Source organism: Copadichromis virginalis, linkage group LG11 (genome assembly GCF_057382275.1).
Source record: "Copadichromis virginalis isolate Kocher_CV1m ecotype Utaka linkage group LG11, C_Virginalis_male_GT1.1, whole genome shotgun sequence".
NCBI classification, from domain to species: domain Eukaryota; kingdom Metazoa; phylum Chordata; class Actinopteri; order Cichliformes; family Cichlidae; genus Copadichromis; species Copadichromis virginalis.
The window spans coordinates 39,020,061-39,044,535 of record NC_140628.1 but is presented as its reverse complement, the minus strand read 5'-3'; the positions used below and the strand labels follow the sequence as shown (position 1 = coordinate 39,044,535).

Below are 24,475 nucleotides of genomic sequence, written 5' to 3'. Positions count from 1 at the left end.
TGGATCATGAAAAAGGTGCAGTTTGAGCACTGTGGGTCCTTTTAGTCATCAGCTACAGGCTAAGCTGCTGGTTTGCTGACGCTGAACAAAGATCTGGTTTCCAGGAATTACTGAGTTCGATCCTTTATTTCTACTGGTCACGCTCAGTCAGGTTAAATGAGCGCAGCTAATGAGCTGCAGAGGTAGCAGAATCAAAATGCTTTATTAATACCAGAGGAAATAATGTGGTCACAGTTCCTCCAATACAATCAATAAATAAAATATAATATGCTACAAAGTTACAAAATATAATAAAGTAGCTCCGATATATAGCTTTATTCTAAATATCCCAGTTTGTTACGCAAAATTTAATATAGATAGTTAAATTAAGGCGCCCCTCAACAGATTTGGCATGAAAAGAAGGGAAGTAACATGGGGAGTCCACCTTAACTTTATTCACTGTAGTGTCTCAGTGCTCGTGATGCAGGGGCAGTGTAAACGGAGGATGGATGGAGGGGGGTGGGTGCTCCACCTTGGATATGACGATGATGATTACACTCCTGCTCACTCAGTGGAATTTTTCTGCTGCTGGGCCCAAACTCATCCTTTCCTTTTACTGAGCTCACAGGTGAAACAGGCTCTTCCTCGCGCCACGCTTCTGTGTAAATGCATGTAGCCCCGCCCCTTCCAAGGTCACATGATGTTGCTCACTTCCTGAGTGAAAATACAAGATTTTTTACACTTGGCAAGTAATTTGGAGGCAGAATAAGGAAGCCGTATAAGTATTTAATCTTGTCTGTAGACTGTATACTACAAAGTTCAACACAGCCAGACTTTCTTTGAGTCAGCTGCCTCAACAAAGTCTTAAAGAGATAATAAAGACAGCGGTTATCAACTTTCTCTGTTGAGATTGGCTTTTTAACCCTGTGAGGTCATCATCACTGATGACCCTGAACCTAACTGTCCCAAACCCTGTGTTGTGGTTAGTGTCAGACGCAGAGTCAGTATAATAAAGATAGCCATGGACGACTTTCAGGACATGCTTACTAATCTACAGCCTAATAAATCAAATGAATATTTCCAGAAACTGATCACAGGTGACCCCTCACATCCTGCCCACCAATTCTTTGACCCGCTGCCCTCTGGTCAGCACCCCAGCTCAATCAGGTCCCACACACCTCCCCCCACACCCCACCCTGACCACCCACCCACAAATCAGAGCCATGGTCTGGGTAACCCTCATCACTCAGGACGCTCACACACAGACTCAGTTTGCACTACTTCAAAGCACTTTGCAACCTGTTCTTCCAAATTGTTTATTTCTGCACAGTTGTTGTCGAGCACCCACAATTTCGTTGTACATAGGCATGAATTCAAGAATTTAAGAATGAAAGTTCAGTGATCCTGGTATTTTCAGACTCCTCGGTGATTGTGCTGGTTATAAATCAGTCACTGTGTCTTCATCAGGTTTCAAACACTTGTTGATTTTACACACTGTCATAATGTGTGCAAACTGTGTTTCAGGTGAGGGAGAAGCTGGCGGAGCAAGGAGTCACTGAGGAGGTGAGGCTGAGGTGGAGGACGCAGCCTGATGGGAAGGTTTTCCACAGAGAGGAGGAGACAGCCGCTTACTGTGAGAAGGAAGACTGTGGCGGTTTAGTCTGCACACCAGGAAGTGACATCATCTGTGTATTCATTATTACTGGCTGATGTTTTAATGATAAATCGATTACGTCTTTTAATCTTTAGAAGTTATCTGACTGACAAATATCAGTAGCTAGCTCCTAAATTATTGTGTATATTAGGGTTAGTAATCGAGTATATGTATGTGTAATGTTTGAAAAGTAATTACTCTGTAGATTAGTGTTGCTGGACCTCTAATCACGACTCTCCTGAGCAGGGTGACGCTCTGCTTTGAGGGTCCTGCTGTGGTGTCAGGAAACAGGTGCAAATGATTTTCTTTTTAATAACTATGATTTTTCTTCTTCAGCTGTTTTTCTCAATGCATGAAATTTGTAATTTTCATCTTATTTTATGAACTAAATAAAAGAGCAACTTTACACGCCTCTACTTTTTCACAACTTACGGGTTATGATGGCAAACAGGGCGCCAATAAAACTAATTTGAATACATTTCATGATTTTGATTATTCTACTTTGATTCTTCAGTTAAATCAGAGCTCAGATTGTCAGACACACCTTAAAAGCCTGTGGTGCACAGCCTCTTAAAATAAATCAGTCAAATTTAAAATCAAACTGTTAAGTCAAATTGTTGAATGTTGTCATTGTGTTTCTTAAATTTGTAAAGTCTTAGTTTAAGCAGCAGGATCAAGACATTCCTTTGATCCTGACCACCTCAGCCTCTCTGTGCTGGGGGAGGTTTTATTGCAGATACATCCTGTCTGACAGATCTGCTTCTTGTGTTGTAAGCTTCCTGCTTTTATGACCCTTTTGGTGAGCAGGAGGTCACACAAACACACCCCCATCACACACATAGACACACATAGACACACACACACAGTGCCTTGTCTTAGAACCATTGGGGGGTTTTATGGTGGGAGGTGTTGTGTTGTATTGTGTAAACTGTAATAAATGCGACGCAGCTCTGACTCTCTGTCGGTCTGACTGCTGAACAGAAACCTGTCCCCGCTTCAATAAATGATGGATTTATTTAACTTAAAGAGGAGCTGTATATGAGTTGGCAATAAAATGCTGGGGAGACTGAAGAATGTTCAAAATGTTTAAAATGAACTCATCTGAAGCTTGGACTCAACAAAGGTCCATATGTCATCATTCAGCAAGAAGATAAGAGAAAATGCCTCATGGATGTATCCAGTTTCACTCAGTTATTAACAGTTAAGTTTGAACTAAACAACCTAAAGCTGCACTTTCTCCATCAAATTCCAGTCAGATCAGGAAAACAGTTATACTTTATATGATGTATTTAAACCAGTTTGTTAATGATTTGTTGCCCCCTCACATATAACTGAGTAATATGTTTACATGGAGCCTCTGTGGCTCTGGTCTTTTCTTGTGTGGACACCGGCTACATACAGAAACACAGTGAGGACTTGTGTACGATCACCTCTTTACTCGAACCCTCGGATAACCAAAAAAGGGAAATCTGTTACTGTTGCTAAATATCTTTTTTAATCATGCATTAAGCTGATAGCACGAGAATTACAGCTTTAATGGGTTCGATTTTTCTGAAAGAGATAAAAAAAATACAGTTAGTTGATAATAAGCAGCAACCATGAGTCCAAATGTTCATGGAAAAAGCACAGAAACACAGCTTTGTCGTATTTAAAGTATACCCAAACCTAAAAACAGATGATGATTGCACAGTATTTGAACAGTTTATTCCCAGAAATAAATCCAGAGGTTCCTTTGTTGGAAGAGACGGGAGCAGAGCAGACCTGGAGTTTAATCACAGAGTCGGGAGAGCAATGAGACCAGTGAGGGTTAGCGGTCCATACAGAACTGGTGTTTGGTGTCAGTGGATGAAGACCAGTGACTCCCAATCATCAACGCGAGTTTAACACGAGTACATAGTTTATCGTGTTCTCTGTTACCTCTCATAGACAGACTGATTATTCATGTTCTGCACTCTGTCCAGAGCTCTAACATTTTGTTTGACTGTAACATTATTTTAAATCCAGACAAACACTGAATCTTTACAGCTTGTAACCTAAAATAAAAAATCAGGGAATAAATCATTGATCCCGTCCTAGTGTGCAGACTAAACCATCACAGTGCTCGCTCTCACAGACGGAGTGATGAAGGGCCGTGTGGAGATACAGAAATTCTTTTATTGCTGCCATATAATCTGCATCATTGTAACTGCATTAATAACATTCTTTACAGCATTATTCCATCTAATAATATTTCCCACAGTATTGATACTGCATTACAGCTGTTTATTGAAGATGTCCATTTGAGGATCCTTCCATTATGTTAACTTTTATTACAGGTACGGTTAGAAGTATTTTATACACATTGCCTATCTGTGCTTATTTTGAGTTGATGTTCGGTTCATTGAGGGTCTTAAGCTTCACTGGCGTGACTGTCCAGGTGATCCATGCTGAGGGAAACTAGAACATAGAAGGATAACTGCAATGCATGCTCACAGTACATATAATACATATAATCTAGGAATGTGTCCGGCCGGAGGCCTCAACTCATTTGGTGTCTTAATATATTTTATTCTACTTGGTAACAGATGACCAGAGTCAATAATTAGCCTCAGAGACCCTGAGGGCTTGAAGTTTATTACCTTGTATGGAAGGTGTTATAGAAAAGAGAAGTTCTATGTCTGTTATAGCTATTAAAGATGTACGATTAACTGTGACTAATGTCTGGAACCTATTTTAATCTGTCATTGATGCCGTGGGGGGGGGGCGTGTACCCCACTGCTTTATAAGTGTCCACAACATGTATTTTGGTCAGAAGACATATGTTGATGTTTTCTCCGGGCTGTTAATAAACTCATCGTTTCATTGCACTTTTCTGGGGCTTCCATGGTTTGTGACACTGCTCTACATGGATTGATTTCACGACAGCCGTTTGAACCATTTAGAAAAGAATAGAATAGAATAGAATAATCCTTTAATTGTCCCACAAGGGGAAATTTGGGTGTAACAGCAGCAAGAAAGACATGTATACAAACAAACAGTACACAGGACAAAAACACACATATTTACCTGACGTTTGCGCCATCGGTACGATTCGCTTCAGACCAGCACGACCTCCATTGTCTGTGCTGGGTACTGCTGCCATCTGACCACACCCGCTGCTGTTCAAACCATTTCCATGCACGGTGACCTCATCAGAGGCGTTTGATGCCAGCAGAGCGGCGACCTTCATGCTGTTGCTCAGGTTTGTGTACTGAGCCTGATAGCAGCTGCAATATGAAAGAGAGACACATGTTTCTGTGCTTTGTGCAACTGATGAACCCAGTGAGTCCTACAATAACAATCGTTTCCATGGCTACAAGAAGATGCTAAATGACTGAATCAGTGAATGTTTCATCTCACTTCTCTTTCTAGTGAGCTTGTCTTCATAGAGCCACAAAATGTAGAAAACGGCTGACATGAAGAGAAGCATCCAGTCTGCTGAACTGGAAACAGTTAAAACCGTCCAGATAATAAACATCTGCTCCTCTATCAGAAGGTCATCGTAATTTATGTAAATCCAGATGTAGTATCAGGAAAGGTAAGCGCTCATTAAGGTTTATTTGGTTAAAGATATCAGGAGTCTTTTCTTTATGCAAAAATCTGCCTTATTCAAATTCATCTGAGAAGCAAAGAGTCCTCAGACTGACCTCCATCAACCACCACATGGTGAGGGAATGAAGTGTGAAACCATGAAACCAGACTGAGGTGATACCCTGTAAGCTGTGCTCGTGCATTCATCCTCTCTGACCTTCTTCTGCACTTCTAGTCTGTGAGTGTAATAAAGCTTTTCTCACAGCATCAAACCTTGAACACGTCTGCTGCATCAGGTCTCAGGTTTGTGTCTTCATTTGAATCTGAAGCAGAGTTTTGTGTGTTTGCAGGGCTGCTTCACCACCTCAGCCATATTTGAGTGAAGCTGTAATTATTATAATTCTGGAAAGAGCAGAAAAGCTCAACTTGTTATAGACTGAGGACACAGCCCGACACGGTTTTGTTGTAACATCAGGATATCTTTTTTTTTAAAAATTGTGTTTTTAGCATCTTTGCATTTGGTGCGAAGTGATACAGTGAAAACAGACAGGACACGCCCCTTCTTTTCTTTATTATCCACCTCGATTTCCCAGTAATAAACTCTATTTTACTAATTTGCTAATTATCTTAGAGTAATACATAAAATTACTTTCAAAACATGTTAACATCTCAAATGTATTTAAATAATAATACATTTAAAAAGGTAAATATATATATTAACAAAATAAAATATATTTAAAATCCAATATATTCACTCACTGGACACTTTGTTAGGTACACCTGTTGAGCCCTGATTATGTAACCAGCCAATCACGTGGCAGCAGCTCAGTGTATTCAGGCAGGTAGACGAGGGCAAACTGACCTGTTGAAAGGTCCACAGTCACCTGATCTCAGTCCAGCAGCGCACCTCCGGGATGTGGTGGACCCACGTCTCCGAGGAAGGTTTCCAGCACCATGAATATAACAACAACACAACGGGACAGAGGTGACGGTTGATGTTTATGACGTGTTTTTATGTCTAATGTGTTTCCTTATGTTAGTGAGGGACTCGCAGCGAGGTGTACCTAACAAAGTGGTCGATGAGTGTATAAACGTGTTTCTGACGCTCCGCTGTTTCCCAAACCTGCAGCAGGTCTGTAAATACCACAGGTTTCCGGTGACGACCAGCAGGTGGCGGTAATACGCTCACAGTCGGGACGTCACCTGCGCGGACCAGAAGAAGAAGCGGGGCGGAAGTTATATCTGTGTTGTGTTTGTAACGGTTCTTGTTGGTTCCAGGCTAAACCGGGAGGACTCGTGTTACCGTGAATGTCGACGGTGAGCGTGTCTGTGGATGGAGCGGACGGTGACGGTGAGTCCATGACATCTCGGCTGAACCTCCGGTGTCGGAGCTGGTCTCTGACACGGGGCTCTCGGCCCCCTTAGCGGCGTTTCGGGTCCGGGTCTAGCTCAGCTCAGGTTTATTTACACAGCGCCAAATCGCGGCGCCACTCGTCAGACCACGCCCCGAGCCAGCACTTGGCGACCGTGGGAAGCAAAAACTCCATTTCCCGCGCGATGACGTCATGGCGGTGTTTGGGACGCTCCTCTGTGTTTACATGATGTTCGGCTCACCTTGGCCCTCAGGCACGCGCTCCGTGACGTGACTAGTGGAGACACGCTAAACCCTGTAACTGAAGGACTGATGAGAGGTGAAACTTCCATGACCTGGATGACCGAGATCCTCCACAGACACGCCTGCGTGTGTTTTATGTGTGGCTCTAACGGTTTTTCCCGTGAGGGTGGACTTGAGGGTGACAAACCCACGAAGCCCAGTGTCAGATGTGGCTCAGAGGAGACGCGCTGAGTTGCGGTTGTTTCTGTGGCAGCGTGGTTGCTGTAGTATGTGGACTCAGCTCTGGAGGGCCCGCAGAGGCCACATATGGACCTTTATTACAACAGCTGCGGGGTCAGACTCTGACGTAATGGACGATGTTTCCCAGAAAGTTGTTTCTGTCCATCTGCAGCAGCGTTGCAGTCAGAAACCTTTGCGCTGTCCTCCACGCGACTGCACGAACGCTGCAGCTGTGTGACCAACAAAACGGCACCATCGCACAAACGTGAGCGCAGACTCATGATCAGCGTTCAAACTACAAATACCGTTAATAGCAGCTCTCAGATGAGCGAAACTCAGGTTTACTGTTAAAGAGAGTGAACTCTGAGTCAGTTGCCATGGTAACAGACTGTCTGAGCTTAGTCTGTTCACTTGGAAGATTTTCTTAAAGTGCAGCAAGGGGCTGTAAACACAGTGAGGGTATATATACGTATATCTGTGCCCCCTTTGGACGACCTGCGTCACTGAGTGAAGATGAGGCTGAAATGAGATTAAAGTGAGTTTCACTGTGTTCACATTTTGTATCGATTTGTTCATAAATTCAACATTTTGAAAGATTCAGTCTCTTAAATTAATATAAATCACATAAATCAGTCTCAGTAGGTCCGACTACACGGCAGGAGACTCCAACCTGGATCCAGTTGCATGATATCTGATCAGGATCTGATCACAGCTGATCGTACTGTTATTCTGTCCACGATCTGTAAGCTGTTTGTATTTAACGAGACCATCCTTCCAAAACTGTGCTGAACTATTTCAAATGTAAATTACCAACATGTAGACATTGATTTGAAATTTCCTACAGCTTGTTTGTCTTTACAGACAAAACTTTAAATTCAAATTGTATTTTTTTCAGTTACGTGTCTGTGAGAAAGCTGCCGTCTGTCACTGAAGGCTGAAATGAGATAAAGTTATAAAACAGTAAAGACAGTGTGTTATAAAAACAGCCTGTGGCGTCCGTCGGCAACATGAAACTTGATTAAGAAACTGAAACGCTGATAAACTGTTGCGGATGTTTATGATGATGACAGTGACCCGAGCCCGTCCTGATTAAGATGAACATCACGGTGCGCACTGTGTCCAAAGACTAACATGGAGGCTCCGCTCCTTATTTACTCTTTGCTGTGGGGAATCCTGGGATCAGAGCTCCACTGATGATGACTTTCTTTACTCCTGCACATAATCTGTGATCAGCCTTTCTGGAACCAAAAACAAAGAGTTTCTGATTTTAGAGTTTGTTGAACCTGCTTCTTTGGATCACTTCCTCCGTGCTATGTTAGCGCTCCCGCTAGCTGCTGCTGTCGCCTGGTAAAGTAAAGGGGAACCATGTCACCAATGTCAGATCTAGCTTTTTGTGTCAGGATCAGACTGATTACTGATTCACATATTAGATTGGCACATCACCAACGCCACAAATGTTCTCATCATAGCTGCCGGACTTCATCAGCTTCTGTCTTTCAGGAAGCAACTTTGCTGAGCAACATGGAAGCGACAGGAGCATCAGAAGACAACCTGAGTCAGCAGGTAACTCAGACGGTGGCGTGGGAACCTCCAGCAAACCTTATTTTATTTATCTGTATCTGCACCAGGATCTCCTGCTTTGAGCTTTTTAACCAAAGAATATTCACATATGATCCTGCAGCAGCATTTTGTTATTATTAGTCCTTTATTTATCCAGGTAAAAAGTCTCATTGAGATGCCTGGCATCATGGCAACAAAAGTCAAGCATGTGGAAAATGTGTGTGAGTGTGTGTTTGCATGCACGTAGAACACTGTGAGGCTGGTGAAGACACCACGAGCCCTATGAAGACCTTTCTGTCTTGTGACACACTTTCAGGATCTCCCGTGGTCCGTACGTGCAGGAAACGTGAATTTGTGTGATTTTTATGGCATTTAAATTGACTGATAAAAGAAAAGACCTCCAGCTGGAGTTCGGTCTCACCTGTGAACGTCTCCGCCTTCTCATCTCCTCAGTGCAGCAACTGCGACGCAGCCTCCGCCGCATGTTGGTGTCTCGACTGTAATGAAGCTCTGTGCGGCGTCTGTGTGTCGGCGCATCGCAGAGTCACGGTGACCAGATCACACAGGCTCCTCCATCACCCGCCAGAAGGTAAAAAACCCCCACCCACACCCAGATCCAGATTCTGTTGGAGAGAAACTGCTCTCTGCTGTCAGCTGACCGTCGCTGTTGACCTTTGACTTAGTGACGAGCTTCAAAAAGATCTTTTATGTTGTAAAAGTGTAGAAGCACATCCAAGTGTGTGTAAGCCACAACTTGTGAAGTATTTGGTTCATGAATTGGAGTTTGATACAAATGAAACAGGATGTGATGGTTCCAAGAGCAGGAGCAGCCAGAGGCGCTTCAGTCCACTGTTTTTATTTATTGTTGAAGAACTGAATCCTCCAACAGCCGGACAGAGTTTAGTCTTTTTGACCCGACGGGTCGAGCTGTAGAAACGACGACTCGCTTTAATGGGGAGTGGTCTGCTAAGCCCAGCCTGTCTCTGCAGTGTTCAGCTCAGAAACACTGGTGCTTTCCAGCTTCTGTGTTTACACCATTAGCGTGTCAGGACTCCAGCGTCTCCCTCACCTGCCAAACTTCCACTGAGCTCCGAGCCCAACACGTGGAAACGAAGGGAAAGTCCCGCAGATAATATCAAACACCGTACACTCAGTATTTGTACTACATTGTTACATATTTTACTTTATTTTCATACTTTGTTTCAGGTCTGGGCGCTCGGTCCAGAGACGGTTTCAGTGGGAACCTGATTTTACCTCATCTGTTACAACCTGTTATATTATAGTAATCATCGAGATCATGGTCAGTGAGCAAACTAAGTGATAATCTGTGTGTGTGTCTGTCTCTTCAGGAAACATCTTGTCTTCTCCCACCAAGTTCTGCAGACTCCACCCATCTGAGCCACTCCAACTCATCTGCTTCACCTGTAAGCAGCTCACCTGCAGAGACTGCCAGCTGACGACTCACATGAACCACAGGTGAGCCGGGTCGGACGCGTTCTCGAGTTAAAGTGGTTGTAGTGCAGACGTGAGCCGGCACACTGAGCCGTGAGCTGCTTTTGTTTCCAGGTACCGCTTTGTCAGTGAGGCGGTGGTCAGCCTGAAGAAGCAGCTGGACGTGTACGTTCATTCCACGACGAGGCAGGAGGACACGGTGAGGCGGAGTCTGCAGGACATGGAGACCAGGTACGACTGATGATTTCACTGTTTACTTCCTGAAAAGACGATGGCTCACCAGCAGAATAAATCCTTACTCCACAGAACCAAACAGAAATGTATATCAGCAGCTCGAGTGTTTTTAATCTTCTTAAATGTGTTTTCGTTTAGCAGATTATGAGTAAATGTACAGAGGAGCAGCAGAGCGGGTGTCTTTAACCGTGTGCAGACCGGCCAACACAAAAACACCGTCTCTGTACGTTCAGTTCTGTGTTGGTCGAATCATTTGTGGGCCTGAAATCTGCCACAGAGGGCAAAAAAACAACATTTCAATTTACACAGTGGCACTGGAAATACTCTTAAACGGGAATACTGTGTGTGAGTGTGAATGGTTGTCAGTCTCTACGTGTTGGCCCTGCGACAGACCGGCGACCTGTCCAGGGTGTACTCTGCGGGGTAGGCTCCACCCCCCCGTGACCCTGACAACGATAAGCAGAAGAGCGTGGACGGGAATAATGTGTGGCTGCCCTTGGAAAGTGTGCAGCGTGGCTTGATAAACATCCTGACCTGTGACGTCTCAAACACGGAGCAGGAAAGGATCAAAGTGTCACTCGCCACAGGCTGCAGGGCCTCCTCCTGATCTCCCATCACCATACTGCGTCGGGTTTGAAGTCGTTATTGCTCGTTAACGTGAAACGCTCCCACTGTCAGCCTCCGCGCTGCTGTGAATCCTCACACAGACTTTTACTCGTTATCTTCATGTTTGGAAACATTCAGAGAATTTGTGTTACATTCACTGAATTTCACTGTTCTGAGTCTCCACGCGGTAAAGCTCGCCACCTCATTCCTACTTAGTATTAATAACTTGAACCTTCCTCAGGTGCTCGCTGTCCCGTCTGAGGACTTTCTGGAAAATAACCCCCCCTCGTGCTTCTGCTGTGTTTCAGGCTGCAGAGCATCGAGCAAACAGAGTCTCGTCTGAGGACCGAGCTGCAGGCGGGATTCGTCGCGTTTGCTAAACTTCTGAAAGCGAAAATGGTGTCACTCCTCAAAGACATAAAGGTAACATCCATCAGCTGTTTTAAATATTGTTGACTATCTAGCAGGCTGATGTCATTTCCTGTTTCTCTCTGCAGTGTCCCCGTCTCTATCTAAGTCTTTGTTTTCTGCAGCCAGAGTTGATCCGCTGCCTCAGCTTCAAGTGCACGTTTCTCATTTGTTAGAAAGTGACGCAAATCTTTTCTCAAAATAGGAACCGAATTTATGAACAGATTTTTCTTCTTGCTGATGTTTCTTAGAAGTCTTTCAGTCTGTGCTCTGAAGTTGTTGCAGTGAGTTTCACTCCTCAGCGTAACCTTGAGTCTTATCTGCTGCTGCTCTCAGTATCAAACGTCTGTGCTCACTCAGCCTCGCACGCCAACGTTTCTGGTAAAATACAAAAAAATGGAGCGCCTAAAAAATGATTTGTGTGTGTGTGTGTGTGTGTGTGTGTGTGTGTGTAGAAGGTGTATGAGCTGGAATGTGAGCAGATTCAGGGGAGGATGGTGAAGATGAAGCAGCTGCAGCAGAGCCAAATGTCCATGAAGGAAACGCTCGAAAAGGCCCGAAATCTCACCGACCTGCCGACCCTGCTCTCACACACCGCACAGGTACACAGAGATGTGGCAGACACACTGCAGCTGTACTCATCATACCATAATATGAAAACATGCGAGGCGCACTGACTCTCAAAATGCTGTGTGACTAATATTGAATATTGAAGTCTTTACAGAGCGATAGAGACGTTTAAACATGTAAATCATACATGAACAGTCATGACAGAAATCTAACAACAACAGTTAGAAGCAAAGAGACTGGAGTTGTTTCCATGTTCATGGATGTCGCCTATCTTCACTAATGTCTGCTGTAGATGCGAAACTGTGGGAGGAGCCAGTCCTCACTGGTACGTCCCCACAGAGTTAGACTAAAGTCCATCAAAGCCAGGCTTTCCTCCCTTATCTGGCTCAACAAAGATTAAAACCCCTAAAAAGGGACGTTTCGCACATCATGTGACTCTTAAGTCATGCACAGGGATCCCTATGAGCGTCCCCCAATCATATCAGATAATCATTGTTTATAAAAATCTTTGAAAACAAAACGCAACACTGTTGCAAACAAACAGAAGTTGTGCAGAAAACGTTAATCTGGTGATGTAGAGCGTAGACGGTGAACCAACCATTTTATCCGTGCTTTGTTTTCTCTGCCAGATTAAAACCCAAATGAAGGAGCTTCTAGATCAGGACTCGGACCCCCCTCTGAAAATGCCTGAAGTGAAGCTCATTACCAAGTTGGGTTACGAGGAAACCCTCTCTGAGCTTTGTAAGTCCGCTCGTGTATCTGTTTGTTATGTTGTCTTCAGCTTTGCAGCGGATGCTCGGCCGTACGTGTGGAAACCAAACCGAATCATTTTACGAGCTCAGAGTTCATGTCGATGCTGTTTGAGTTTGGATGTAGTTTAATCGAGAGAAAATAATTGCTGCACCCTCCTCCATCTCCTCTTCCTCCATTGTTTCGGTTTCCAGGTAACCTTCATGTTTCCTGGATCCCTTTCGCTGTGCCACCAACCTTGGATAAAAACACAGGAACTCCGGCGACTCCTGCTGCCCCTCCTCCCACCTCCACCTGCAACCCCATCTCCAGCACCGTGATGGACAGCGCCTCTGCTTCTCATTCGCTTCATCTGTCGTTTACATCCTCATCTGCCCCCACACATGGAACAGACTCCACTTCTTTCAAGTCTCCCTCCACCTGTCTGGCATCCCCCGGCCCCCAAACTGAGACGGCCGGTTCCAGTGCTACACCTGTTCCTGATGACTGTGCTGCTACACCTTCTCCATCCTCACAGTCAAGTTCATCTTCGGCCCTTTGGAAATTTTCGCCCAACCTAACCCTTTATAATCTCCTCACTCACAACCAGGTTGGCACTCAGGATTCGGTCAATCCTCGATCTCCGCCCTCGAGTTCCCCATCGGGTCAGTTGAGTCATGCTCTCCCTCCAACCGCCACCTCTCCTGCAACCTCCAACAGGCCCCTCCCCCCATCCTGTAATGCCCCAGGTGCTCCAACCAGCCGTGCCTCTCTTTTGTGCACGCTCTTATCCAGCTGCTCCACTTCCATTACCCCTCCTGCTCACACCTCCACCTTTCCATTGCCCACTGACAGCACCCCTCAAACTGGCAAAGCTATGAACTGTAACCCACCAGCTACTACCAGTGTTCTCCCTCCACCATCAACGTCTGTGTCTGCTCAGCCCAGCGTTCCTCTGTCCTCCACGATCGCCATGTTTCCCTCCTCCATCACTCCTTTCATCTCCACCCGTCCCAGTCTGTCAGCACTTGTGTCCAGTCAGCCCACTATTCCGCCATCCTCCACAACCTCCATGTTTCCCCACTCCTCCACCTCCTCTTATACTCCTTCCACCTCCACCAATCCAGTGTTCACCGGCTCCATCGCTCAAGCCAACACCTCCCCCGACACACCTGTTACCATCAGTAGCTTCTCGTCACCACATTTAACCAATCAGTTGTCTGCGTTTCCCCCCTCCTCCTTATCCACCCCTCTTCCCACCTCCACCTGTCCAGCAGCCACCACCGCGTCTGTTTTCCAGACTCTCGACAGCCGTGTCACTAACCTGGTTGTTCCAGATAGTTCCACGTGTCGCCCTTCGGCGTGGCTCTTGCCCTACGATCAGTCTAATCTTCGTCTGTCCTCCTCCGCCTGCCTCTCGTCTGTTTCTCCTCCAACCGTCTCTTCCACCTGCCCACCTGCTCAGATTTCTAACTCGCCGAGCGCCTCTCCGAATCAGTTCAAACCTCTTGTTACACATTCAAGCATGGTGTTGGCTGGTTCTCCAGCCACCTCCTCCACATTAAACTCCGCCCGTCCCGTGTCCTCCTGGTGCCTCCTCCCCCAAACAAGTAACTTCAGTAATCCTAACCTACTTGTTCCAGTCAACTCTGATGCCACCACCACCTCCTCGACAACCATAAACTCCTCCTCCACCAGCCCACCCACATCCACCTTTGCTGTTCTGACCAGCAGTAACGCTGCCTCGCCTGTTCCCGTCAGCATTCCTTCATCTCTTTGGAATTCCTCGTCCACTTCGTCCTCTGTAGCTTTCGTATACTCCTCCTCTGCCACCCCGCCCAGCACCACCTGCTCCACAGCGGCGCACAGCTCGCTGCTCCACACGTCTCGCTCGCTGCTCCACACGTCTCACTCGCTTTTTCCAGTCAGCAGTCTCAGTACGTCACAGATCTTCGCTCCCTCTATCACTCCAACCTTGTCGTCCTTCATCAGTTCTCCCTCCTCCGCCACCAGTTGTTCATCTCCCAGCTATTTGTTCCTCCCCCAAACTGACGCCTCCCGTTCCTCAGTTGTTCTCAGCATGCTGCCTGCCGGCTCCACGTTCCCCCTGTCGGCGGGTCAGTTTCTATCCTCACTTAAACCCGTCCAACCACTGCAGGTTCTGAACCAAACCGCTGGTCCTCACTGGAACCAGCCCACCATCGTCATGCTGACCAACACTCAGAGTATGTATCAGGTGCTGCTCAACGAGACTGCTCTCATCAGGCTGCCTGATCATCGCGCTTTCCATCCGGCCTCGGCGCAGAAACGAAGCGGCCTCGAGGAAAGCAGCATCACAGAAGTGAGTCCAGAGACTTCTGCGGGAAACTCTAGCTGCGACGGACCGAGCGGCACGTTACCGTCAGAGCAGCAAACCATGGAGGATACGAGCCCGGCTTTACCCAGCAGCCCTTTGTCCTCGCTTCAGGAACTCGACAGCACACTTCATCCCCCCTCCCCTCAGGAACAGACTCAGCAGGTTCCCGTGGAGGGCTTGGTGGTTGACTCTCGCTGTGATAGCACTATACAAGATACTGAGGAGGTCCAGGAAACGAAAGAAACCGAGCACGCCACTTGTGTCTCTGACGAAGCAAAACCGAACGCCCTCGAGCCAAAAGACGACTTACCAACACTGGTAACTCCTGACAAGGACATCGAAGAGCTGAGCGCCGTGATTGGACAGGAGGACTTCAGTCTGAGTCGGTGGCAGCCCAAAGTGTCCGTGTTGAGACTGCCTGTGTCCCTGCCAAGATTTGGACGGTCCCTTCCCAGTTTTCGTCTGTTACCTGGAGAGACTGAAGATGAGATTTACCTGGAGGAAATGAGCGACGACTGTCAGGTAGGATGCACGATCTGTAACCCAGGCAAACTTGAGAAAGTTGGATTATAAAATGAACCGCTCAGCTTTAAGAGACTGTCGTCGTTGTGCTCCGTTGCAGTCCGATGCCGAAGACGGGCCGGCTGACAAAGAGGATTTCATGAAGCCGGAATCGTCCCCAGACTCTCCGATAACCCTGGAGATTCTTGCCTGCTCGGTTTGTGCATCGCCCGGCACTTCGATCATCTGCTCTGCCTGTGGTCGAGGATACCACAGAGACTGCCACGTCCCCCCAGTTGGACTCGACTTTTGGTAAGAAAAATAATTTTTATCCTTTTGCTTCTTTAAGATGACTGAAGTCCACTGATGTGTGACCATTGGATTGAAAATCAATCTAAAGCCTATTCAAAAAGTTTTTTTTTTTTTCATTTTAAGTTATTATGAACAAAACTCAACTCTTTCCTGATTTACTTTTATTATGAAACCTCTGCAGGAAGTCTCTTAACATTGATTCTGTTCATCTGGACGTTTCCAGAGAAACGTTTCGTCATCATCAGGTGACGTCTTCACCCTCAGCTGACTGCAGGTTTCAATCTTATAAACAGGACATTTACATAATGACTGAAACAGCCCACTGAGGGAACAATGGGCTGGGAGGTCAGTTCCTTCAGCATTGATATGCAAATCAGGCTGTGTGATTTAACCAAAATCTCATATCCCGATATAAGACGTCTATCGTCCCGATAACCATATAAGTCACAAAAGTTTAACATTTATGTAAATTCTGTGAATCTCGAGCAGCTCGACTTGTGTGAAGTGTTTCCAGCTGGAGTCGAGTGTTTTAACCGATGCATGAAACGACACATTTTTAGACATAAGTTGTAACGGCGCCGTTTTCTTTGTGAGTATTTATTACACGGCGTGCTGCGGGGAAAAGCCTGTTCTAACGTTTGAGTCTAAGGTTTATTTTTTAGCTCCTGGCGGCTCTCTTTTTTAAATTTTCATCCGTAAATAATCTGCTCTTTCATGTGATTCAGTTTATTTTGAAAAGTCTCAACAGGATCTTGAGCTTTATTGTGAAAGGTTTATGTGGAACATAAACAAGCGGACACGCGATGCTGTTACCGTCGTTGTTGCTAACGACAACGCATAAAAACAGGCGCTTGTCCGTCTGTAGTGTGGTGATATTAAATATAAGAGAAAGAGAGAACTTTAAGAAATGAATACAGCCACTGCAGTGACATCAGAACATGAAAAAATATTGACGTAAACAGTTTATTTTTCGACACCACGAAACAAACGATAGCGTAAAATGAAACGATGGATATATATGGTTATATCGAACAGCCGTACTGCAAATTGCTGTCATGACAAGTCTTAATGCTGAAGGAACTGACCTCACAGCCCGTTGTTCCTCAGTGGGCTGTTTCAGTCATTGTGCAAATGTCCTGTTTATAAGATTGAGACCTGCAGTCAGCTGAGACTGAAGACGTCACCTGATGATGACGAAACGTTTCTCTGGAAACGTCCAGATGAACAGAATCAGCTCTTTGGGTCTTCCTTACCTGGTGATTGAGCATCAAAACCTCTGCAGGAAGTGCATACTATGAGTGTCAGTAACATCACACAGTGAAGTGACCTCTGCTGTTTGACCTTGTCCTGCAGGTCAGAGTGGGCCTGTTCATTATGTCAGAACCTGTCAGACCCGTCGGACCCCTACAGCACCGAGAGACTTCAGCGCACCAGCCTCAGTCTGCAGAGCCTCAGGGTCAGCGTCTGCTCACAAACGCTTACTCATGAACCTCACTTCACAACGTGACTCTTGTCTCCATCGGTTTGTGGTAGATTTTCTTCTAAAGTTTTGTGTGTTGTCTGTTTTTGTTTTTCAGAGGTGCGAGTGTCTCGTTCTGCATCTGAAGGTTGAAGTCTGCAGTCGGTGCTCTCAGGTCAGTCTGAACAAAGCTCCAGTCAGAGTAGAAGCTTTTAGCAGCTAACAAGTTTATACACTTCATAAAAGGTGCATGAATGAAAATAAACCTGGGAAACGCAAAATAAAGGGTCTCCTGTAGCTGTCGTTGAACCAGCAGGTGGCGCTCCTGCAGCCTGATCAGGTCACAGCGATGAAGACTTTCTGTTTTCTTCTCTTCAGTTTGGCGGTTTGTCTCGGCTGAAGTCTATATCGGACCGCCTGACCCTCCGCCGGCCTCCTCCGTATCAAACGGCCGCGGAGCTCGTCTCTGACATGTGGACTCTGTTTAAGGACGCCTCTCAGGTACGCACGGAGCAGGTGGAGTCAAACACGGAGCCGATGAACTGTTTGTCTCTCTTTAATGAATTAATGAGACGGTGTTAAACTGTACTTTTTGATACTATCATGAAATTAAAATGCCGGATGGATGAAACACATTAATTATTCCATTAATAATAATAATAATAATAATAATAATAATAATCCAGGTCTCTAAAGGGCTGTTTGTGCTTGTGAGCACAGCTGCTCAGTTATAAGGACACAAAGTAAAATATGGCTCGCCTTCATAACGTCCAACTTTTTTATGCAGGTATTTGTTTTAAAACTGTACCTTAAACTTTCACCACTAGGAGGCAGAGTTTTACCATGAAGCCTGAGTGGCGTTGCCTCGGTGATAAGAGCAGCAGAGTTGTGCTGTGGATGTGAGAGTCTGTGGTCCTGATCAGCTTTTCCCCGCCCCTCACCCCGCGGCACCTGTCCCTGAAACGTCAAAGAAACCTGAAGGATACGGCGCCTTTTTAGCGGCTGCGAAAGCCGTGCTTCCTGTTAACCTGCTGCTACTGTTAGTTCCCCGAGTTTAAAAAGAGAGCAGGAAAATGACCTGGAGTCAGTCTTACCTGTTCAGGTGATACCTGTCCGCTAGTGTCGGCTAATTATTCTCGACCTCATCGAGCACTGCTGTGAGTGTGGCGTCGATGCGCCGGCTTCCTTTCTCGTCCTCACAGGTGTTTCACGTCTGAAGATGTTGGACGTATAATTTGAAAATAAATAATCAGAATTTAGGGCTGATTTCACCGCCTGCAGCCATGTTTGCCGTGCAGCTGACGCGCGAGCTTTGGCTTCTTTCAGTGACGCCGAGCTGCCGACGCTCGGCTTCAGCGCAGACTCGCTGAGATAACTGAGCAGCAGGACGAGCCGTCACTCTGCCTTCTCTCTGCTGTTTTCAGGACGACGAGTTGCAGAAACTGCGGGAAAGTTTCCGGATGAAGTTGGTGGAAACTCTGAGTTCGGAGCTCCATCCTTCACTCCTCACCGCACCGAACTCAAACCCGCAAACTGCCGCTGGACACGCAAGCAGATCGCAGCATGGCCGAGAAGACGAGAGGTTAAAGTTGGAAAAAGAAGAAGGGTTAATACCGGAATCCAAACTCGAGGACTTCAGGAAGAGACTGAGAGACTTTCTGGATCTAAAGGGAAGTCCTGGTCCAAAGAGGAGAAAGAGAGACGATGACTGAGGAGGTTTTAAATGACCAAGAAAACTCTGCACAGCTGCTTTTTTTCTTTTTTAACCCATGAATGTACGAGTGACCTCAGCAATAGTTCGTATATGACCTTTACACATAAAATGAAGGAGAAACTGCCCGTCGCAGTTTCCTGTAGCAAGGGGCCGTCTTCAGATGTCATAAGTTTGTGTGAAAAGCCCAGCGAGACTGAAAGTAGCGCGATGGAAACGACGCGACTAACCGTGCGTGTGACCGGAAACACGCTCGTCTGCTCCGCCTTCATCGGTTTGTTTCCTCGCTGCTTTTAAAAACCAAAATCAGAGTTTCAGCGGCTCAAAGAAAATAAAAACCTGTCCTGATGCAGATTTGATCGGTGGAAGCTCGGCTCTGTGCGCTCGGTGCTGGAGCTCCTCCAGATGTGCAGGGGCTCCTCCAGATGTGCAGGGGCTCCTCCAGGGGTGCAGGGGGAGCTCCTCCAGGTGTGCTGCACTCTGATGTACAGGAAGCATCTGAGCTCACAGCAGGCAGCTGTAGACAGTTACAGCACGAGTAACTTTAAAAAGCATTTTTCAGAAACACCATGTGCCTTAATTTAAAGCCGCCCACAGAACCTGGAAACCCAGCCGCTGATGATGAAGTCAGTTTCTGAGTGGCCGCCGCGTGTAACCCCACAGGAGTATTAACCCCGTCGTCTCTCACTGACAGCGTGAAGAACCGCTAAAGGTTTCCTCTGCGGTGGGCGGGACGCGTCCTCGCCAGCGCTTCTGTATTTCTGCACTCAGTTCGCTGCATCTGCGAGTCGTAATCGATGATTTTGGTCTGAACTTTAAACAATATTTTTGGTATGAAAAAGTTCATTTTTCTGGGAGTGGTCACATCTTAGAGGCAATAATTTTTCAGTATTTCACATTTTTCTTCAAAAGGGGATGAAATGATGGCGGCATCGATCGGCCCAGTGTCCGTGCTGTGAGCGCTCTGACTTTATAAACATTAAACGGGTGATTTCGTCTGAGACTTTGTGCCGGGCTCGATTTTACCGCCTTATGTAAAGTGAGTGTGACACGTTCATTCAGACAGGAAGCTGTTACTTTTGTAATTACAGCGAGTCCTCGGTGGCAGTATTGTTACCTTTACTACTGTCAGATTTCATCTCTTTGGCAGCTGATCAGCCATAACGTGTTCTAATTTTTGGTATTTCCCCTGAAAGCTGAGGCGCGCACGCCTGCAGCGAGTAGCGTGACATGTTTACAGGTTAGTCCGAGTTTTCTCGTTTGATATTTCATGTTTTACACGAACGTTGTTTTTTCTCTTACGATGAAATACGCAGAGAATTTACTTTGTTTGACATATATAAAAATATAACATTAAAATAAACGTTCTTTTCCATAACTGACTGGCTTTGTATCTGAGATGAGTCTCGTGTATTTACTGTGAACATTCAGTCGACATGTGATTTATTGTAACAGGCGACTCTGTATTTGATCTTTGTCTTCAGTATTTGACTCACATCCTGCTGAGGTCTCAGCTGTTGTTTATTCTTTCATTCCAGCTTTATGACGCGATTTGTTTTCTAATCACTTCATGTCGCTGTCTTCTCTTTCTTTAATAATTATATGTCAAAGCTGTCGTGTCCAAATGGATCCCAGTCACACGTCTGTGGAACCAATGAGCCGGTTCATGTTTCCCCTGGTGTTGGTTGGGGAACGCTGACTCGTTTCTTTGTGTGCGCAGTTCGATGTCATGCACATACCTGTGTTCAAACTTTATTGTGAAAGTCTGTGTTTATGTTCCCTTTTTTTAGGAATTTGAAATAATTTTACTTTGATGACTCATCGAAAAAATAAAAATCTACTGAAAAAGAGAAACGGGAATCAGAACAAGAATTCAAATCTAAACGTGGATTCTTCTTCGGCTGTACATTTTATCAAAGAAAATGTTGGGCTGTGTTTTAAAAAATACCATTAAATATTTTTTTCACGTGACTGTAAATCACATCTTTACTCGGAACACAAATTCCTTTGTGCTTGCATCAGGAGGCCGTGAAAGTCTGCCAAATGCACCATCCGCTGTGGAAACCCCGTGAGACTTTGATCGTTGTCTTATTGAAATTTCTCGGTAGGCTGAAAATCGTGCGGTGGGACAAACCGCGTTTAAACCAAATGATTAAGTGTAAACTTTTAGGTACACGAGGACTTCGAGAGTCTTAGAGTCGACGATACAAAGGTCACATATTTGTCTGCATGATTTATACACCAAATATGGCCCCGAGGGATCCAGTAATGAATAAAGATCAGATAACTTGGTCTAAATTTGTTGGAAATGAAATGAAATTTGATATCAAATTAAATGATTTGTTGAGGAAAATAATAATCAGTTAAGTTCTGCGGCTGCTGAAGAAAAACAGGAAGAATAAGGTTGTTCAGCTGGGAGCCAGCAGGTGGAGCCAAAGAGGCGCAGAAACGAAGCTCGTCGTTTAATCGACGCGCTCTGCAGCACATAGTCTTTCCCCACTGAGACGAACCCAGCTGCACAAATCTGCAGATTTTCACACGATGCAAAAATGTCCCAATAACTGAAAAATGAGACAGAGACACGCCCTCAATGTCCCCTCACTTCAAAACAGGTCAGATGGTATAAAAGCAGAAAGGTTGTAAACAACAGAGAAAGGTCATTATATCACCACCACCCCACTCCCACCCCCACCCACCAATCAGAGTGGTGCAAAAATGTCCTAAAATGTTCCCACAATTAGTGAAAGCCCTGAAATACCCTCAAAAAGACACCGACACAAGCACGTACACAAAGATGCTCATATCTGCCTCCATATCTGCCTCGTTACTGCTGTAATAAGACTCCAGATAAGACCCTCCACCAAGCACGGGCTGCAGTCAGACTGGGCTGTGACTCACAGCTCCGAAGCCCCGCCCACACGGGGTACATAAGCCGGCGATCTGAAGCGGCGCCTCCAGATCTTTGGCATCTATTGTCAGCAAACCTGAACTGATTCCTGATGGTGGTACAGGAGAAAAGTCGTATGGAGGCGATGGAGGGAAACCAGCAGAGGGTGGAGGTGAACATCCTGCTGCTCGGAGCTCACAATGTCGGCAAGTCCGGTGAGTAAAGATCAAACTGGCTCATTTCCAGAATATTTCACCTTTGCTTACAGAACGTTTTCATGTTGATTCGTTAGAAATATCCTCCTCTTTATGTTTCTCTTCTCGTATTTTCACTTCATTTCTAGTTTTCTAGCTCAAATGTTGCTCAGAGGAAGCAGCTCTGTAGTCAGCTATGAACATATTTCAATGTTCTGATTTCTGTTTTTACTTTGCAGTGTTTTCTTTGATCTAATGATCTTTTCTCTCTGTGCAGCTCTCACCGTCAGATTTCTGACCAGGAGATTCATCAGCGAGTACGGCGACATCGGTGAGAGCTCTGTCTGCTCAGTCTGAGAGAACGTCTGTGTTCACATGCTCCGACTGATCGAAATCATTATTCAGTGTCAGTACTATGAATATTTATTCACGCTTCCCCTTTATCTCGCGTTCTTTCAGAGTCAGTTTACAGCCGAGTTGACAGAATTGATGGGCAGGAGATCTGCTTCAACATCTGGGACTCTCAGTATGCACAGGTAGGTCTCCACCTGGCTGCACCTCGCACACACACAGGTGTATTTCCAGCTCTTTAAAATGTGATCCTTTATATTAAAACACCTTTTTGGTTCCCAAATTGTGGCTGAGCAAACAGATTTGAAAAATATAATAAAGGTCAGTGCTAAAGATGGAGCAGGTACCACACATCAGTATCCATGGTGATTAAAGGGCATCTTAAATCTGAGGTAAACATGATTAATAAAATAAACATGGGGAAAGTGTTTGCTAAGGTCATAGGTCAAGTGTCTCCAATAGAGCTCTATACCAAGGAACGTCAGAAGAGTCGCCCCCTGATGGTCAATAGACAGAATGCAGACTGAGGACCAATCGTTTATATCGAGCGTGTGGTTAGTTTAGTTCGACAGATTAGTTTGGGGAACCTTTTTGCACAAATTTGCATATTAACACCATAAATAATGATGTGAGCATGAATTTTAGAGTTTGTGCGTTTGCTTTCTCCACAGCCCGGAGAGAAGAGTTCCTCCGTCAGCGACAAACAGCTGCAGTGGGCTGACGGGATGATCCTCGTCTACAACATGTGTGATCGCAGCAGCTTCGACATTGTCCAGCAGCAGCTGCAGCAGATACGTCGAAGCAGGAAGCCGTCCTCTGTCCCCATCATCATTGTGGCAAACAAACGCGACCTGCAGCGGCACCGCAGCGTCTCTGGCGAGGAGGGACGGTTGCTCGCCCTGTCCCAACAGTGTGGCTTCTTCGAGGTGTCCGCGGCGGAGACGTACCACGGCGTCCTGCTGGTGTTTCACCGCCTGGTCGACCTCGTGAAAGAGACACGAGCTATAAGAAAAAGCATGGCCGGCGTCCGAGGGATCGTCAGGAGCGTGTCTGCAGTGTTTGCAAAGAAACGGGCGGAGTAGACTCAACATGCAAAGGTTGTTTTTGCTCATTCTGATGAGATGAAAACGTCAGGGCGAGAATTTCCTGTCAGATGCCTCCTGAGTGAAGTCAAAGGTCAGATACGAGACGGGCTGAGGAGGTTGAGAGAACGATTCTTTATTGGAAGGTCGACGGTAAAGCTGGTCAGAGAAAAGTTGTTTCAGAATAAAGAGGGGCAGCTGGAGCTGAAGACCTTTAGCTCAGCTAGCAGAGAGGCGATGAATATCTCGGCACTTATCAGACACTGACACAAAGTTTCTTCCTCAGAGGATGAATCCTAATTACACAGGTGGTCCTCTGACTTTTCCATTAGCCGCACAGGCAGGATGCTCTTCCATCCGATGAGCTGACGAACTCTTCCAGCACCGAAGAGCGTGAACCCGACTGACTTCAGTCACGTAACCTCCTCTGATTAAATTCTGGTAACCATTCTATCGAACCAATAGTGTTGTAATAGGGCCGACATTATGTGCTCCATTCTTTGGTTTGTGACCAAACGTGCAAAAACACTGACTGTAGCATTAGCCTTGTGTATAGTCTTTAGCATGCTAAGGTAGCAAGCATGCACTAAATTTGCATTGTTTCAGAAAATATTTTAAAAGCTCAACAAATTCTCGAGTTCCCCTTGAAACATCTGAAATCATCAGGACTCTGCAGCCTGGTGGGAATGTCGGAAAGTTTTGTGTGTCAGACGGACGTCTTTAATTCATCAGCTACTTACATTTCTGTTGGATTAAAAAACTGGTTTAGATGTGAACTCGCTCACTGACTGACGATCAGCGTTTTTTCTGGCTGTGATTTCAAACAGGTTATCAGGTTCTCCAGACACTAAACTTACACCATCATGGACCTGCAGGAATGCTGGGTTCAGTCTGTTTTTAGCTCCTGGATGAACGAGTGGCCCGCCGTCAGCTGACCCAGCTATCTGGGATATATGAGAACAAAATAACCTATCTGTACTGTAAAATGAATGTTTCTTTTTGTACATAAATCTATTTATTCATATCAGTGTTGTACAGAAATTTTTC

The 24,475-nt window shown here is 45.7% G+C and overlaps 3 protein-coding genes across 11 annotated transcripts; 2 read left to right on the top strand and 1 right to left on the bottom strand.

The window, feature by feature from the left end:
- Positions 1-355: 355 nt before the first annotated feature.
- Positions 356-6,543, bottom strand: LOC146699481 (uncharacterized). 5 transcript variants are annotated; one of them, XM_085472427.1, is made up of 6 exons: positions 6,486-6,543; positions 6,247-6,385; positions 6,045-6,113; positions 4,679-4,878; positions 1,832-1,905; positions 706-1,610 (listed from the first exon to the last, which is right to left on the bottom strand). In XM_085472427.1, exons 1-6 carry the CDS (start codon positions 6,541-6,543, stop codon positions 1,608-1,610), a joined length of 543 nt encoding a protein of 180 aa, XP_085328553.1. In that variant the 3' UTR covers positions 706-1,607. The 5 variants fall into 5 exon arrangements, with proteins under 5 accessions (XP_085328552.1, XP_085328553.1, XP_085328550.1 ...); XM_085472426.1 differs by lacking the exons at positions 706-1,610; positions 1,832-1,905 and adding an exon at positions 356-693; XM_085472424.1 differs by lacking the exon at positions 1,832-1,905.
- trim33l (tripartite motif containing 33, like) lies at positions 6,106-20,883 on the top strand. 5 transcript variants are annotated; one of them, XM_085472420.1, is made up of 14 exons: positions 6,106-6,167; positions 8,517-8,579; positions 9,030-9,165; positions 9,926-10,052; positions 10,143-10,259; positions 11,177-11,291; positions 11,732-11,878; positions 12,476-12,587; positions 12,791-15,453; positions 15,554-15,744; positions 17,098-17,200; positions 17,322-17,378; positions 17,582-17,704; positions 18,628-20,883. In XM_085472420.1, the coding sequence occupies exons 2-14, from the start codon at positions 8,538-8,540 to the stop codon at positions 18,913-18,915; spliced, it is 4,221 nt and encodes a 1,406-aa protein (XP_085328546.1). In that variant the 5' UTR covers positions 6,106-6,167; positions 8,517-8,537; the 3' UTR covers positions 18,916-20,883. The 5 variants fall into 5 exon arrangements, with proteins under 5 accessions (XP_085328546.1, XP_085328543.1, XP_085328547.1 ...); XM_085472417.1 differs by lacking the exon at positions 6,106-6,167 and adding an exon at positions 6,380-6,533; XM_085472419.1 differs by lacking the exon at positions 6,106-6,167 and adding an exon at positions 6,810-6,873.
- A 329-nt stretch (positions 20,884-21,212) lies between these two features.
- LOC146699479 (ras-like protein family member 11B) lies at positions 21,213-24,452 on the top strand. The gene is made up of 4 exons (XM_085472423.1): positions 21,213-22,016; positions 22,273-22,326; positions 22,455-22,531; positions 23,018-24,452. Exons 1-4 carry the CDS (start codon positions 21,914-21,916, stop codon positions 23,426-23,428), a joined length of 645 nt encoding a protein of 214 aa, XP_085328549.1. The 5' UTR covers positions 21,213-21,913; the 3' UTR covers positions 23,429-24,452.
- The last annotated feature ends 23 nt before the right edge of the window (positions 24,453-24,475 follow it).